General features: G+C 41.4%; 1 protein-coding gene across 1 annotated transcript; it reads right to left on the bottom strand.

Annotated features, from left to right (window-relative positions):
* Window positions 1–1,343: 1,343 nt before the first annotated feature.
* On the bottom strand, window positions 1,344–9,827 carry LOC137301489 (uncharacterized). Its single transcript, XM_067971005.1, has 4 exons — window positions 9,581–9,827; window positions 5,828–6,017; window positions 4,673–4,731; window positions 1,344–3,664 (listed from the first exon to the last, which is right to left on the bottom strand). Exons 1-4 carry the CDS (start codon window positions 9,738–9,740, stop codon window positions 3,306–3,308), a joined length of 768 nt encoding a protein of 255 aa, XP_067827106.1. The 5' UTR covers window positions 9,741–9,827; the 3' UTR covers window positions 1,344–3,305.
* Window positions 9,828–18,771: the final 8,944 nt, after the last annotated feature.

Genomic DNA, 18,771 nt, shown 5'->3' with positions numbered 1-18,771 from the left:
AGAGTTAACGTTTCAGGACGAAGACCTTTCGTCAGAACTGGAAGATGTTAAAGAAGAGTTAAAGTTTTTGAGCAAGTACAGAGTCAGGGAAAGGAGCGGGGGTGGGAAGGGAGGAAAGAACAAAAGGGAAGGTCTCTGATAGGGCGGAAGGCACGAGTGATTAAATGACAAAAGGGATGATGGTGCAAGGCAAGGAGGGTGGTAATGGGACAGGTTAAGAAACAAAAGATCGATCAGTAGCAGCTGTAAATGGCAACAACAGAACCATTACCAGCACTAGCTGACCGAAAAAATGGGAGCAGTGGTTATGATCTGAAGTTATTGAAATTAATGTTGAGTCCGAGAGTTAGAAAGTGCCTAAATAAAAGATGAAGTGCTGTTGCTCGAGCTTACGTTGAGCTTCATTGGAACAGTGTAAGAGGCCGAGGACAGAGAGGTCAGAGTAGGAGTGGGAAGGGGAATAAAAATGGCAAGCGACCGGCAGGTCAGAGTCATACTTGCGGACAGAGCAGAGGTGTTTAGCAAAGTGATCACCCAGTCCGCGTTTGGTCTCCCCAAAGTCGAGGAGGCCACATTGTGAGCAGTGAATACAGTATACTAAATTGAAAGAAGTACAAGTAAACCGCGATTTCACCTGGAAAGCCTGTTCTACTGAATTGCCCCAAGTTCAAAGCTAGCTAGCTACTTTTGAAGTGTAGTCACTGTTGTAATGTAGGGAAACGTAGAAGCCAATTGCACACAGCCAGGTTCTGCAAACAGCAATGTGAGAATGACCAGATAATGTTTTTTTAAGGTGTTGGTTGAGGGATAAATATTGGCTATGACACCGGGGAGAACTATCTTGCTCTTCTTCGAATAGTGCCATGGGATCTTTTACATCCACCTGAGAGGGCAGATGGGGCCTCGGTTTAACATCTCCTCCGAAAGTATGCCCCATGTTACTTTAGCTGGAAGTGATGAGGGCTAATGGCCTCCTGGTAGAACCGCTCCTAAAGAATTTTCTAGCAAATTCCACTGAGTGACTTGAGCAAAAAATCTAGGCTTCTGTTTTCTGCACTGACCCCAGACATTGTAAAAATTTAATTGCAGAACTACATGATTTGTTTTCAACTCAAACTTTTATTTTTTACTCTCCTAATTTCTAGTAGTTACACTCATCCTTCTCCCATAGTTCAAAAGGTTGCTCCTGGACAATGACTATTTTGTGTTGCTTGTAGTAAATTGTCCCAGATTCACATTTCATTTTTTTTAATCTTAGAGGAAAAAAAAGAGTCTGCTTGTCTAACAAGCTATTCTACTGACCAATTTCTACACTTCTCAAAAAAATACTCCAGACTGATATATAAAGATCAAATTCAACTTTTATTATTAAAGAGATTAACAATGCTTTAGTAAATCACTTCATTGTATTTATGAACAGTTTAATACATTTCTAACAGTAATTATCCACCTTGGCTTTATCTTTCAACACTGTACCAGCAAATACATACTTCATTTTTAGAATAGTTTCAGGCTCATGTTTACAAGTCTTCATAACATGGACAGTGCTTCAAAAGATTATTACCTTCGGTATCATGTCTGGATTGTTCAGAATTATGCAATTTTCTTCTTGGCCAAATACAAATGGAGGATAGTTACACATTTCGTCAAAGAAAAATAAAGCATTAAGTGGAGTTATGAAGTGACATTGATTATGTCAAAAGTGAAACCAAGGAAATGATTAATAATTATCATTTAGGATCAACAATACCTTTTGTGATTGAAAACCATTTAATTTTGGAGACAAAACAAAGTGCACAATATTTTGACATTGAATAACTGCACGAAGGACACTAATTTGGGAACCATGACAAATGATTACAGACTGGAAGTTATACTGAGCAATATTATCAGATGAACGCTTAACGTATTTGTAACAAACCCTGCTGTTTCAATGGTGCCATGAACCCATTTAAAATAAACAGACTGACACCTCACTTAAAATAACAATGGAATTTGATATGCACATGTTAAATGTTTGTACAGTAATATAATTTCTAAGCTTACATTACCAGTAAAGCCATGTTAAATCAAGCACAGCAGTCGCAGGACCACTGATTGATATTAACTGAAAGTTGACTGCTGGCACTTTTGTAAAGGCTTGAGAAGGATTTGTACTGTGCAACACTCAACATAAGATCAAGCGAAGCAAAATATTTCACAAAAGCTAAAAGAAAGTCAATGACACAGTTGTTGGGCTTCTCCCTTTGAAGTTTTAGGAACATCAACAATCAAATGAGATTTTTTATTATCAGGAAACATAACATGATGCACTTTGCAGTTCAAATATAGTAGAAAGATGGTTAAATTTGGAGGTGGGGTGGTGGGGGGGGGGTGCGGGGAGGGGAGGGCTGGTTGTTACATTCCACTAAATAACAGTGACACTCCAATGAAAAATGTATCAATGTATTCTGCTAGCCTTTATGAAATTATCCATTGGGGGTATAGGAGATCATTGCATTGTGAATCCAATAGACTATAATTTTCAGAATGGAACAGGATCCTAAAGAAACAGAAACCAGTCACATACTCCATATTTTAAAGGTGTAGGTATTCGAATGTTGAGGCTTTTCTTGGGTTCATTGTCATTTTGACTACAAGAACATCTGCCATGCTGGTTGGCCAAGGATTTCAGTGCAATCTCTTGTCAAAGTTACATAAAAAGTTCAAGCAATTTAACAGCTGGCCCAAAATGTCTGAGGTATTTTGATCATGCTACTACATTGAAGGTGTTGAATATTCAAATTGTGACATTTTAGGCACCCCAGTCTAGAAATATCAAAGCAAATAGAATAAAAACAGGGATCGGAAAAGATGTGGAAATTTAATCACAGATAAGAACTAAAAATCCTAAAGATATATAGTAGGCCCATATTGACTTATTGAAGGACTTGCTTGAAATTCTAAAGGGGTTTATATTTCCAATAAAACTCAACTCTATGCAGAACAAAAATATTACTTACACCCCTGAGCAGAAAGTGATCTATTGAACTTGTTTGAACTGGGTACCAGCTGGAACTTGAGACAGTGAGAAGCAGAGTACAATATTTGTAATTGTGGTAAATATGCAATCTTTTTTAAAAATGAAAGCAAAAGTTCCTATAATATATTTCCACATTTTGGTCCCTTAAGATTGACACCACAGAGGAAAAGGACTTATTGTTTTTATAGACAAGGATTCAGAATGGTTTATTGGCCTCCATGCCTGCAGATGTTAGTAACAAACCCTGTTGATAGGAATCGTGGAGGTAGGCATTTCAAATTTTTTATAACAGCAATTCTCGGACTGTAATAAATAGCAACAGCATACTAGCAAATCCACCCAGTGGCTTGAAGGTAATAGCACCTGCTGTGGTCATGACAGCTTCAACAGTTGATCTCATTTTGGGTGAAGAAGTGGTCATATTGGTGTAGGCCATGTGGCCAGTTGTGGTCATATTGGTGTAGGCCATGTGGCCAGTTGTGGTCATATTGGTGTAGGCCATGTGGCCAGTTGTGGTCATATTGATGTAGGCCATGTTGCCAGTTGTGGTCATATTGGTGTAGGTCATGTTGCCAGTTACGGGCATACTGGTACTCATAGTGTAGTTGTCCGAAGTACTTGAGGCATTTGTGGGTGCAGGAGCTGTGTAAAAAACATTCAAATAATCTTTTTCCTAGGAATTTGGTTATATTGGATGAGCCAGTAACCTTTAAATATTTGCCACAAGGGAACATCTCAGTCTGAATAGATTTCAAAAATATATTCGGGTTTATCAAGCATAAAATATATAATCATCATACTTAATTTACCGCAGTTCCCAATCTGTAGGGGTTTGTCGTAGATCTGTTTTAAGCTTCCAATTTTAGGACTGTATCTAAAAAAGCCATAGTGTTTTTGTGGTAAAAGCCACCTCTTGTAATTAACATGAGTAAAAGCACTGCCTGGTGTAACACTAATCCATACACACCAGAATCTCCCAAGTTACATCTGGGTGAGATAACTGACCTCAGCTGGAACTGTAACTGCAGTGCTACAATTGCCCTGAATACCCATTGTTAAGGAAATCAGCCAGGGTTCCTACTTCCGATTACTTTTTCCCCCTCCTATAGGTTCTAAGGTATGATTCCACAGGCCCTAACACCCCTACAGTATCTCACCCAAGTGATCGCTCTTTAAGTGCAAACCTAGACAGTGATAATGCAGGACATAACGGAAAAGCCAGATCCTATCCTAACTGAACTCCCATACATTTACTTTCTAGGAGAAGTCATTGGATAATGACGAGGAGCAGGAAACCAGGCCAATTTTCCCCTTTGTAAGCAGATTGGTGTTCAGGTCAATTGTAGTGTCTCATTGACTGCTCCAGCTGAGAGCAGCTAACTCAACACAGTCCAGGAATGGAACCTGTAATCTTCAGGTCCATAGGACTTGTTATTACAATAGGTAGAATAATTACTGACTAGGTTATTGGAGGGGGGTAGGGGGGAAAGAGAAGGAGTGGTGGGGAGAATTCAAAACATTTTCTTAAGTATTCACACTTTAAAAATAATGTGGACAAGAATAACTAAAAAAATCATAGGAATCAAAATAATAGAAAATGCTCTTTATTATACCATCACTATCCATCCATTATTCAACACTAAATCCTACCTTGTTTGATAATTTTATCCATAACAAATGACTGATTTCCAAGGGTCTGGATGTATGCTCTGGACAAAAGGTAGAAAAATATTAATGTCACGTGCCCATATTTCTAATTACATGTTAAGCAACACCTTGAATTATACTCAAACTACCCAGTGTAATTACTCTGCCCACCTGATATGGGCTAATGTTGAAAATCCCTCCATTGCTATTTATACATGAATGGAAATTAAAAGTAATCTGATACGAGGTTAATTTACAAATCCTATTTTAGACTTTTCCTCATTTTAATCATTTGTGTGGCCTGTCCCTTTTTAATAAAATGGGCAATGGACCATACTGTTTTCTTCTATCTTGACCACAAGTTTCCTCACCATGAGAATTAACAGCTACATCAAGTAATTATGAGCAATTGCAACAAAGCTCGGTGTTTGATCAATTTATTTAATTTTATATCTGGTTTCGCTACTTACCTGGACACAAAGAAGGTGGGACACCAAATCTTCTGGTTTATTGGGGTGGGAAGTGCTATGAACTCCGGCAGCTAAGTTTGCATCAATTTTTGCTTGCTATGTAATGGGGGAATCGAAGGAATAGATGGTGGATGGAGCAGGCTCGATGAACCAGCTGGCCTTTCACTATTTTTCATTTGTTTGTTTCCGATAACTGTTCGTATATACTATGTCCACCCAATCTGAATAGTTATTAAAATGATTCAATGCCAATGATTAAATCAGGTTAACACAATCAAAGAGAGAAGGATACATATTTTTTTGTAACACTGCAGCCAAAATAATGATTTCTAAAAGACAAATGGCTAACTATGAGTGCAAGAAACAATTCCTTATGTGTTTCACAAAGGACGGTTGTCCAAGATCCTGCACAACTTTCTTGACCTTGTAAACAACCTTTGAGGCCCATTCGTCTGCTGTCCCACTGCAGATGTATCATATTAAAGAGGACAAGCTGTGCTGGTGTTAAAAGGAGCCAGACTCACATCCGTGACAAACGGTGTATAGATCCTGTTCTACTACATACAAACTCCCTTGTATGATATTTATGCATTATAAATAATGACACACATATCAGTAACATTGAACAGACTTCAAGGGGAAGCAACTTGTGAGATTTTATGATGGGAGAGATGAAATTAAACCACACCTGAATTTAATTTCGATGTCCGTGTTATTGTTGTTTGAAGGTGAAATCCATTTTTCAGTAAGTGTTAAGTTTCTTTTCCCAGCAACTCCTGAGCAGTTTGGGGAATTGTTGGCCCACTCCCCAACGGCCTTATATTTATAGGAAGCTGATAGAGCCACCGTAACTACAGATTCAGGTCCTGAAATGCTAACTGGGAAAAAGCAAACACATTATTGTTATTTGCATGGAAGGCAACACCTGAAAAATATACACTTAGCTTTACAAGGGCTTTTCAGGGTATCTGAAGTTCATTTTGTGTTACACACATACGTGTCAATATCAATGCTACAGTACAATATCTTTGGGATACAGTTCTAAAAATGATTTGTCAACTATTCCTTCTCCTCAGACACTGTTTCCCCCCCACTCCATTCAAAACTACTGTCATTACATACCCCTCCTTATAACACGTGTCCCTGGATCCTCCATTCTCTCCAATTAAGGCTCCTTTTCCTCTCAAAGGTTTTCAAATGAGGCATTTGTACACAACACTGTATATACTCTTTCTCTGTTTGTTGTCCAAATCACTTCAGCTCTGTTTCCACCCCAAACACAGCATCAAGAGCACATTGGTCAAGAGTGCTAGTGACATCCCATGTGACTGAAACCGTGGTGTGTGAAATCCCTCATCAATCATACTCTTTCCGTAGCTTGCAATACTGACAACCATGCCCTTCTTCATACACCACTTTAGTTTCATGATTTAACTCCAAGGCAGCACACTAACATCGTTCTATTCTCCCACCCATCCATCCATCCATCCATCCACCTGCGCACTCAATTCCATTAGTGCTGCTGTCCTGTCTGCCAGCTCGTCCAATGTCAAGTTATGAAGAAATCATGACTTTCTGCTCAACGTTAGCAAGACCAAAGTCATCCTGTTCAGCTTTCACCAGAAACTCTGCACCTTACCCCTTGATCTCTATTGGCATGCTCAGGGTGTACCTGAGTGTGCAGCCTCAGTGTCCAGTTCAACTGTGAGCTGAACTTCAAACCGATATCCAGACAACAACAACAACTTGCATTTATAAAGCTCCTTTATATGTAGAATAATGACCCAAAGTGCCTCAGAGTTATAAGAAAAAAGTCGACACTTTGCCAAAGAACAGGAGATTCGGAGGAGTGACCTAAAACTTGGTCAAAGAGGTGGGTTTTAAAGGAGGAGAAGGAGATAGAAAGATGGAGGGGCTTTAGGGAGGGAATTTCAGAGGGTGGGACCTAGGCAGTTGAAGGCATGGTTGCCTACTTCCACCTCTATAATATTGCCTGTTTCCATCCCTAGCTTGCCATCATTGCCACTGAAATCCTGATCAAAATCTTTGTCATCTCCAGATTTGACTTTTTCATTGCCCTCATCACTGGCATCCCCAGCTCTGCTATGTAGAAATTTCAGCTCATCCAAACTTCACTGCCCACATCCTATCCTGCACTAAGGGCTGCTCACATATCACCCTTGTCTTTGCTGATCTTCATTGGTTCCCCATCTCCCAAATCATTGATTTCAAAATCCTTGTTTACAAATCCTTCCATGGCCTCATTCCACACTACTTGCATCTTCATCACTTCCAACTTTCGTACTCTCTATTAACCCCCCACTTTGTTTCAATATGAGTGGCAGAGCCTTCAGCTACTTATTCCAAACAATCTGGAATTCCCTTCCCACACCCATCTGCCTTTCCACATCTCTCCCCACCTTGGAAAGCCTCCTTAAGACCTATCTTTTGAATCTTGTCATCAGCCACCTCCCTTGACTATTCCCTTACTCTTGGCTTGGGTAAATCCCTAAGCAAGAGTTAAGCACCTTAGGGCATTTTTGCTATACTAAAAAGGCACTGTATACGTGCAAGTTGTGGTTGTAAACTGGGGTGTGGACTCATACCTAATAGGAACTGGGCTGAGGCTGACAAATCTCACTTCACCACAGTCATCAGAAGAGGACACTTTCATTCCACAGTTTGGAAAGAATTCAAACTTGGATTTTGTGAAGGGCTCATTTGCCAACCCACAGCTCCACCCAATTCTTCCATTGTTTCAAAAGAAAGAAAATACAGACGTTAATCTTTCCAATATTTAACTTCCACACAGCATATGTTAATTTGGCATATCTTGGAATTTTTTTTTTTAAACCCCCCCTTTTTCTTCTAAAGGCATTGAAATTTGTTGGGCTACAGTTCCAGGATTTCACCCAAGTGACCGTTGTTCATGTGTGAACCTGGAGTATTGGCAGGTGTTTTAAGTCTGTCGACCAAGCGTTTGGTCACCTGTCCGAATGTCTCCTTTTTTGGTTCGGTGTGAATTTCTGTCTGATTACCCACCTACGAAGCACCTTGGGACATTTTACTACATTAATGGCGCTATATAAATGCAAGTTGTTGTTGTGGAAGCTGTTATAACCAAGCCTGCTACTGCCACCACCGACACACATGCCCTGAGCAGGAAGGATGGTTCATTTTTCTCTCACTAGTCTGGGGCACTGCACTCAATTGCTGTGCTCCAACTATTGCTCCTGTGCTGATCAGCCGACTCATCGCAGGCAGGGAAATGAACCTGAAACTTGTGATGTGCATGCACGGTGACACACCCATCCTGCTCCTCCTTGGCCCCAGTATGGAAAGTTAAAAAAACCTCCTTCGCTTCCCAACAGTCTTAGCTTCGGAGTGGGGTAAAATGCCATCGGGCTCCTGTGCGCGTCATGGAACATGTGTTCAGTAATGAGGCTCCCTCCAGAGTCTGTCGGGAGCCTCAACTGCCACCAAAACCAGCGGCGTTAAAATCGCAGATCAGCAGGAAAGAAGCGGAAAATGAAACCACTCCATTTTAACTGCTCCTTTCCTGATGGTCAGCAAGAATGAAAGTTCCCTCCTTATATATGAAATAAACACCATTATCTCCCAAATTCCTGTGTACAATGCAGTCATTTATTGAGCTAATTTTTTAAAAGGATATTTCTATGCACTCTACAATCTACACTTGTAGTCACTGCAAACATCCAATTAGTTGTTTGTGATGTACCTATCTCTGGAAGGACCCATACAAAATTGCAGCCCGAATTTAATATTTCACCATGCAAAATTACTAATTGCCCCAGTGCCTCTCACTCTATTTCTGTACTTTTGTAAACAATTTTACAACACCAAGTTATAGTCCAACAATTTTATTTTAAAATCCAAAAGCTTTCTGTACAATCGCTAAACAAGAGTTGTTGCAACGTGCACCACAACTGAACAAATAATACATGCAGGTTCTACTCGGCTAAGGTAGCGTGGCTCAGAAGCCAATTAACATGGATTGGTTAAAATCAGATTTCTGCAACACCGTGAAATATTTCTCAAACACAGAAAAAAGACTAAAGCCTCTATACATCCATCCGGGAAGATTCCCTCTGGGCACACGGTGTAGCAAAATCGTAAACTGATATTTAAAAAAAGACGTGTTTCTGATCTCACTACACCTCATGCACAGTGGAAATCTTCCTCCACACGTACCTAAATAGCCATTGTACCTCGCAGCTCACAAACAAGTTTTTCCCAAAAGTAAAGTAAGGTGAAAACAAACTAAAATACACAAAATAACGAGATTCATTGATCTCAAATCCTATGAGGTGGAAAACATATTTGTTACTACAGTTTTAAAGGAAGTTTAAAAAAATTTTAAGAACTGTTGCACAAAAAAACAAACAAGTTATGCCTTTTGTGAGGTTGATCAGCAACTCACCATTGTAGGTCATGTCTGGTTTGAAGTATTCTGGCATAACCATCAAACTGAACGAGTTGTTAGTTCCATTAGTAGATGATAGCATGCACAGTTCCCCTCTGTAGGTTGGTAAACAATGAAGGAACAGGCAAAAAAGTAGAACAGGTAAAACTGAAGCCATTTCTCTCTGCTGGAAGCTCCTCTGGGCTGCTAAAACGATGAAATATCAGCAGCTGCTTTAGTTCTGATGCCTCTTGAATGTCAGGTGCAGTGCTTTAAAACAGAACAGGATGCACCTCCCCCAGGTTATTCAAATGAAAGAGATTTGAATATTGATGACACTATCTGATGGCATTTCCTTGTGCTGAGACCACCTTTTTTAACCCTCTTTCTTGTTTCCCCTACTGTCATTGTTTCTTTCACAAATTTTGGACAAACAGCGGTAGATTTTGAGTTTGTGCAATAGTGTAAAACGTGAATCAGCCGCCCGTTTTATATCGCTCCTGATTTTTATTGCTATTAATTTCAGTGGAAATAAAATTCGGGAGAGAAGTCAAATGGGCTGCCGATTTGCGATCACCCATTTTACACAATCGCACAAAGTCAAAATATACTCCACTACTTTTTACAACTTGACATGTGGTTCTGGTGTAGTTAGCTTTATGCCATGAACACCTGGACTCCAAGATATCAAATTTGTACAGTGTTCTCAGTACAATATTTTAGTCAGTACAAGAATTTAAAGGAAAATCTTGGGATTAAATCACTGCACCTGCACAAAAACATTCAAATGCCCGATGAGGGGAAGAAAAATCTGTTTGCTGTGTTCATGTTAGTGCTAATGCAGATATTATTAACAAACCCTGGTCCCAGAGCTTTTTTCTGACACATATTTAATCCATGGCATAATTCAGGATTATACATTACCAAATGAATATTTCAATCATACAGCAGAAAAGCTGAGGCATGTGTAGCTCCTTTTAAACTTCTAGTAAAGTTTAGGTAGACGACAGATGAGTTGTGCAGAATGGAGAGAGATGGGCCACTTGCTTGCCTTTGATCTTTCCTTGTTTCCCAAAAGGCACACACTGATACTAGCTATTCCTTTGAACTCCTTCCTGCTCAAGAAGGGTGGTGGGGGTGGGGGTGGTTGGGGAGGGGGCTGGGACAGAGGGGTGGAGAGGGAGAGGGGAGGAGGAACCTCTCAATTCCCCCTCCTGAGACAATTGTCTCTTTCTTCCCTATAACAGGCATCAGCAAGAATCCTTCATCTTTTTATTATAACTAACCCTGCTGAAGAGTACAGTGCTCATCGCTCTCTCGATCTCTCATATTAACCTATGGTCTCGAACCTCATTTTCTTACAATACATTCTGACGGTGCAGTTGAAAAGGAAATATATTTTATTCAAATGTTTGTGAGTATGATGCTGTAAATTTCCATTTGTAAAAGCAAATAAAAAATATTGAATTATGATATGCAACTGATAAAAGGAGAGGCGATAGAACAGAGGTTATTTACTTTTAAGAGCACAATCTATTAATCAGATAATACAGACCAATTCATTGTCTTGGTCTACTGTATGAACTACCTATAGTGTCATGGTGATAAAAGCATCATGTCCCCAGAGGGTGATTGGACTTGTTTGTTTTGATGGTAATTACTGGGTAACTTCCCAGAAAACAACATTCAGCTTCAATCATGTTGAGTAAGCAATATATTTCAGGTCCAACGGTGAGTAATACTGGACAGGGTACGAAACGGGCACCTCACCCAAATCCGCCCCATTCCGCCAGGAGGGTTGGGTTAAAATCGGGGCTACAATGTCCAACGTAAGCATTTAAAGAAAGACTTGCATTATATAACGCCTTTCATAACCTCAGGACTCCCGAAACGCTTTACAGCCAATGAAGTACTTTTAAAGTGTTGGCACTGTTGTAATGTAGGAAACGCAGCATGCAATTTGTGCACAGCAAGATCCCACAAACGGCAATGTGATAATGACCTGATAATCTATTTTTAGTGATGTTGGTTGAGGGATAAATACTGGCCAGGACACTGGGGAAAACTCCCCAACTCTTCTTCGCGATAGTGCCATGTGATCTTTTACGTCCACCTGAGAGGTAGACGGGGGCTTGGTTTAACATCTCATCCAAAAGATGGCAACTCCGACAGTGCAACGCTCCTTCAGTACTGCAGTGGAGTGTCAGCTTGGATTTTGTACTCAAGGCTCTGGATTTAAGGGGATGCTTTAAGATCACTACCAATATTGAAATTGGCCTGTAGAGCCACTGCAAAGAGCTCATGTTTCTCAATTCAATATTAACATGGTACCAATGATAAAATGGAAAAATACCAAAGAATGCAGAATTGTCAAAGCCACAAAGAACACTTGGCAGCAAGTGAATGGATCTGCTGCCCTCTTGTGCGCTGCTTCTGTACTACAGCAACGCAGGCACTGACAACAGCATGAAGGAAAATGGCGAGTGGTAATAGTAAAATGACATTATGGGCTCGATTTTCAAATGGTGGTGGGATGGCAGCAGAGGTGGGGGGGAGGTCAATGGGCGGCGGCAAACCCGGATAATAAAATCTTACTTTTCCCCACGCGATCGCGAGGTAATTGATGCTCATTAATCTCGTTTCCGGGTTACGCGCCCGGCAGCCAGCCTGATTGATAGGCTGGCTACCGACAGGAGCTGCAACGCCGAGGAGGGGGACAGAAAGAGAGAGAGAGGGAGAGAGACGTCATCCGCGCTGGAACAGAGGGGGGAGGGGCACAAAGATTGGAGGGGGGGAGGCAAAGATCGGAGGGGGGGTGGACAAAGATGGGGGGGGACATCAGACATTGTCGGAGGAGTGGGAGACATCGGGGGGTGTGACATCGGAGAGGGAGACATAGAGGGGTGAGACATCGGAGAAGAGACATCGGAGAGGGAGACATCAGAGAAGAGACATCGGTGGGGAGGGGGGTTGAGACATCGGAGAAGAGACGTTGGAGAGGGAGACATCAGAGAAGAGACATCGGGGTGGGGGGGGTTGAGACATCGGAGAAGAGACGTTGGAGAGGGAGACATCAGAGAAGAGACATCGGGGTGGGGGGGGTGAGACATCGGAGAAGAGACATCGGGGGGGGGTGAGACATCCGAGGGTGTAGGTGAGATCGTGTGAAAGGCAGGTTTACTTATTTTTTTAACTTTATGAAATAGTATTTTATTTAATTTATTTCGTTTATTTTTGCCTGATCCAGCCCTTCACCAGGTGTGAATCAGAAGCCGTGGGAAAGCCGTCCAGTTGAAAATCGTTTTGACTACCTACTATGTAACAAATAAAGAACCGTAAGTACCTCAATTTGCTTCTGTAAATATTGTCCCGCCGGCTTTAATTGCCCCGGGGTTTCATTTGAAAATCAAGCCCCATATCTCCCAGCCCAAACGCTTTACCTCAACTAATCTGGGACAAAATTCATAATTAATAGCAAATCCCTTAATCTCATTAAACAATGTAGAAGAAGAACATTTTCAGAAACTGCTTGCAACACATTGATTGATATTATTATGTTTAATTCACCATTATTAACCAGTGTGCATTGATAGAAATTGGTTTTGGATCCACACTGACATAACCTATGCAATGTCATTCAATGGTGGAGTCACCTGAATCACATATAGATCAGCCACAAGAGGGAGTCACACTGATTTGGCTTTCACACCAGAAGGAGGGTAAACAGCAACAACAACTTTCATTTATATAGCACCTTTATCGTATTGAAACATAGTGCGTAATCATACAAAAATAGGCACCGAGCCAAAGAGGTGTGTTTTAAGGAGGGTCTTAAAGGAGGTGATAGAGGTGGAGGCAGAGAGGTTTAGGGAGGGAATTCCAGGGCTTAGGGCCTAGACAGCTAAAGACATGGCCATCAATGGTGGTGTGAAGGAAGGGGAAGTTGGATAAGAGGCCAGAGTTGGAGGAACGCAGAGTTCCTGGAAGGCTGTAGGGCTGGAGGAGGTTACAAAGTTTGGGAGGGGTGAGTCCATGGAAGGATTTGAACACAAGGATGATAATTTTAAAATAGAGGTGTTCGGGGACTGGGAGCTAATGTAGATCAGCGAGCACAGGGGTGATGGGTGATTGGGACTTGGTCCGAGTTAGGATATGGACAGCGGAGTTTTGGATGAGCTTAAGTTTATGGAGGTTGGAAAATGGGAGGCCGGCCAGGAGAGCATTGGAATAGTTGAACCTGGAGGTAACAAAAGCATGGATGAAGGTTTCAGCAGCAGATGGGCTTAGGCAGGGGTGGAGATGGGTGATGTTACAGAGGGGGAAGTAGGCAGTCTTGGTGATGGATATGGGCTCAGAAGATCAGCTCAGGGTCAAATAGGACGCCGAGGTTAATCTTTGAACTCCCCTTAATCTTCTGTGTTCAAAGGAGAACAATCCCAGCTTCTCTAGTCTCTCCACATAACTGAAGTCCCTCATCCCTGGTACCATTCTAATAAATCTCCTCTGCATCTTCTCCAATCCTTCACATCCTTCCTAAAGTGTGGTGTCCAGAATTGGACACAAGACTCCAGCTGAGGCCTAACCAGTGATCTATAAATGTTTAGCATGACTTCCCTGCTTTTGTACTCTATACTTCTATTTATAAAGCCAAGGATCTCATATGCTTCTTTAACTGCCTTACCAACTTGTTATGCCACCTTCAAAGATTTGTGTATGTGAACCCAGAGATCTCTCTGTTCCTGCACCCCCTGAAGCATACAAGCACTCTATTGCGCTGAACCAGACTACCATCAATACCGCAGTCCTCTCCATCAGAATGTCATGACATGGTAAGATTGCACACATGGGGAACAGGGATGCTCTATACATGTAAGCAAGAACTGGTCTTTGTTCTCCTCATTGTTCAACATTAGGCCTATGGAGAAGAGAGCCAGAAAATCGGAGAGGGGAGTGGCACAAGAAAAGTGTTTTGGCATTGCTGTACCATAACTAGATTATAAAATTGAAAGGGGTATAAGTTACTGCTATCATTAAAAGTGTCCATCAAAATTGATTCTCCTGTCACTCCTCCAGAGAATAGTTTCAACTCGTTGATAGCTGCTTGTCATGCTCTATGTATTATCTTTTGAATCTTTGGAATTCTCTACATAGAAACATAGAAAATAGGAGCAGGAGTAGGCCATTCAGCCCTTCGAGCCTGCTCCGCCATTCAATATGATCATGGCTGATCCTCTACCTCAATACCATATTCTCGCTCTTTCCCTGTACCCCTTCATGCCTTTTGTGTCTAGAAATCTATCTAGCTCCTTCTTAAATATATTCAGTGACTTGGCCTTCACAGCCTTCTGTGGTAGAGAATTCCACAGGTTCACCACCCTCTGAGTGAAGAAATTTCTCCTCATCTCAATCCTAAATGTCCTACCATGTATCCTGAGACTGTGACCCCTCGTTCTGGATCCCCCAGCCAGGAGAAACATCCTCCCTGCATCAAGTCTGTTTAGCCCTGTCAGAATTTTATATGTTTCAATGAGATCCCCTCTCATTCTTCTAAACTCGAGTGAATACAGGACAAGTCGATCCAATCTCTCCTCATACGACAGTCCTGCCATCCCAGGAATCAGTCTGGTGAACCTTCGCTGCACTCCCTCTATGGCAAATATATCCTTTCTTAGGTAAGGAGAACAAAACTGCACACAATACTCCAGGTGTGGTCTCACCATTGTTCTACATAACTGCAGTAAGATATCCCTGCTCCTGTACTCAAATCCTCTTGCAATGAAGGTCAGCATACCATTTGCCTTCCTAACTGCTTGCTGCACCTGCATGTTTGCTTTCAGTGACTGGTGTACAAGGATACCCAGGTCCCTTTGTACATCAACATTTCCCAATCTCTCAACATTTAAATAATACTCTGCCTTTCTGTTTTTCCTTCCGAAGTGGATAACTTCACATTTATCCACATTATACTGCATCTGCCATGTATTTGCCCACTCACTCAACTTGTCTAAATCACCTTGAAGCCTCACAACTCATGATCCCACCTAGTTTTGTGTCATCAGCAAACTTGGAAATATTACATTTGGTTCCCTCATCCAAATAATTGATCTATATTGTGAAAAGATGGGGCCCAAGCACTGATCCCTGCGGCACCCCACTAGTCACTGCCTGCCACCCCGAAAAAGACCCATTTATTCCTACTTTCTGGTTCTTGTCTGTTAACCAATTTTTAATCCATGCCAGTATATTACCCCCAATCCCATGTGCTTTAATTTTGCACACTAACCTCTTATTTGGGACTTTATCAAAGACCTTCTGAAAATCCAAATAAACCACATCCACTGGTTCTCCCTTATCTATTCTACCAGTTACATCCTCAAAAACCTCCAGTAGGTTTGTCAAACATGATTTCCCTTTCATGAATCCATGTTGACTTTATCTAATCCCATTGATATTTTCTAAGTGTCCTGTTATCACATCCTTTATAATAGACTCTAGCATTTTCCCTACTACTGAAGTTAGGCTAGCCGATCTGTAGTTCCCTGTTTTCTCTCTCCCTCTTTTTTTAAATAGTGGGGTTACATTTGCCACCCTCCAATCTGCAGGAACTGTTCCATAATCTATAGAACTTTGGAAGATGACAACTAATGCATCCACTATTTCCATGGTTACCTCTTTTAGTACTCTGGGATGCAGATTATCAGGTCCTGGGGATTTATCGGCTTTCAGTCTCATTAATTTCTCCAGCACTATTTTTTTTTACTAATACTAATTTCCTTTAATTCCTCCTTCTCACTAGTCTCTTGGTTCCCTAGCATTTCTGGGAAGTTATTTGTGTTCTCTTCTGTCAAGACAGAACCAAAGTATTTGTTTAATTGCTCTGCCATTTTCCTGTTTCCCATTATAAATTCTCCCGTTTCTGACTGTAAGGGACCTACATTTGTCTTCACTAATCTTTTTCTTTTTACATACTTGTAGAAGCTTTTACAGTCTACTTTTATGTTCCTTGCAAGTTTACTCTCATACTCTATTTTTCCCCTCTTAATCAATCTCTTGTTCCTTTTTTGCTGAATTCTAAACTGCTCCCAATCCTCAGGCTTGCTACTTTTTCTGGCAACTTTATATGACTTCTCTTTGGATCTAATACTATCCTTAATTTCTTTTGTTAGCCATGGTTGGGCCGCATTTCCTTTTGTGCCTCTACCCCAGAGGACTGTGGATGCTCAGTCGTTGAGTATATTCAAGACTGAGATCGATAGATTTTTGGACACGAAGGGAATTGAGGGTTCTGGGGATAGGGCAGGAAAGTGGCGTTGAGGTAGACGATCAGCCATGATCTTATTGAATGGTGGAGCAGGCTCGAAGGGCCGCATGGCCTGCTTCTGTTCCTATTTCTTATGTTCCTATGTTCTTACACCAGGGGTCAAAGGATCAAATAGCTGTTCAGACATGTGCCCAGAACAATGGGCATCCATTTCCTGCTCCAGGTTCTAAATCTAAAGTCTTTTCTCCTTTGTTTTCTGATTATCTCTTAATTCAGTTGTTACATACTGTTGCAAATTAGGCTTTTAAAATACCCTCTTTTTTTCCACACACAGTTGTACAGTGCCTCATGTGACTTTGTCATTCACGATCCACAATCTATAAGAAGTTTGTACCTTGTGAAAGTTCAATTTAAGTATAGGCCATTGATTGGCAATGCTTGACTTCCAACCCAGCCTAAGAACTACATACCCTGTATGAAAGGTGACAGTTCCATCTAAGCATGCAATCCCTGGCCAGTCAAATCTGTTCCCAGGTAGCATTCAAGTACTCACATTACAATATTATTTCTACAATCTCTGTAATCTTGCAAAGCTCTAATCTTGCAGAGGTCTAAGAGTTAATCTTCTGGAATTGTAAATCCTGTTAAGGGCAGCATTGCTTGTAGATTTAGCTGTGGCAAATACTACCATGCTCACAGGAAGTCGAATTATGCAGTAAATTGTCTCTTATGTGGTAGAAAAGTATAAATCATTTAGTCAGGTGGAATCACTATTTAACTTTAGCAAGTCAGAGAAACAAATCAATTCACCAGAGAATATTATTATTATTATAATAATATCAGCAGCAATAACAATTTAGGGAGCACCTTTAATGTAGCAACAAAATCCCATGGCATTTCACAGTTTGGGATTGGAGATGAGCAGGTGTAGGAGGCAAAGTAGGAAAGGGGCCAGAAAGTGCAGTCAAAGAGGTAGGTTTTAAGGAAGTTTATGAAGGTTGGGAAAGATGAAACAAAGTAGAGTGTGGAGTGAAGATCGCTAAGAAACTGCTTGGATGGTAGAGTGTTAGGGGAATGTAATGCACAGCAAACCAGAGTTGGATGAGTGGAGAATGCAAGTCGGGCTTTAGGGCTGGGAACGATTGTCGAGGTAGGGGATGGTGAGGTTGCTGAAGGATTTTGACGGTGATGCACTGAGAGACAAGGAATGGCGGCCAGTAAAGATAGGAGTGACAGGTGAACGGGACCTTGTGCGAGATAGGATGCAGATAGTGGTTTTCTGAATTGGTTGGAGTTCATGTAAGTTGGAGCTTGGGAAGCTACTACGGTGGGTATCGGAAAAGTCAAGTCTGAAGGTGAAAAATCTATGAATAAGGGTGTCAGCGAGAGTGAGGGTGAAGTAGGGACAGGGTCAGGCAGTATTTTGGAGGTGGAAGTAGATGGTCTTAATGTGGGGTTTTAAGTTAAAGTCAGGGTTGAGCAGGACATCAGGTTTGCTGAACATTGGTTTGATTGAGTGGGCATCCAGGAAAGGGTGTGGAATCAAGGGCTAGGTTGTGGATTTCTGGGGCTAATAGGCTGAACAGAGTGGCTTTCCTCTTGCCAGTCTTAACCTGTGGAAAGTTCTGACTCATCCATCTGTTGAACAGACTGTCAGACAGTACAGTGGGATGCTGCGCAGATTCACCAGAGCATTACCATGGTTAAAAGGGTTAAATTATGAGAACAGGTTGCTCAGACTAGGCTTGTGTTCCCTTGAGAATAGAAGATTAAGAGGTGATTAAATTGAGGTGTGTAAGATGATTAAAGGAGTTGTTAGGGTAGATAGAGAGAAACTATTTCCTCTGGTGGGGGAGTCCAGAGCAAGGGGGTATAACCTTAAAATCAGAGCTAGGCTGTTCAGGGGTGATGTAAGGAAGCACTTCTTCACACATTGGAAATCTGGGAC

Source organism: Heptranchias perlo, chromosome 33 (genome assembly GCF_035084215.1).
Source record: "Heptranchias perlo isolate sHepPer1 chromosome 33, sHepPer1.hap1, whole genome shotgun sequence".
NCBI classification, from domain to species: Eukaryota; Metazoa; Chordata; class Chondrichthyes; order Hexanchiformes; family Hexanchidae; genus Heptranchias; species Heptranchias perlo.
The sequence above is the reverse complement of the archived record's forward strand: the minus strand, read 5'-3'. Positions and strand labels throughout refer to the sequence as shown.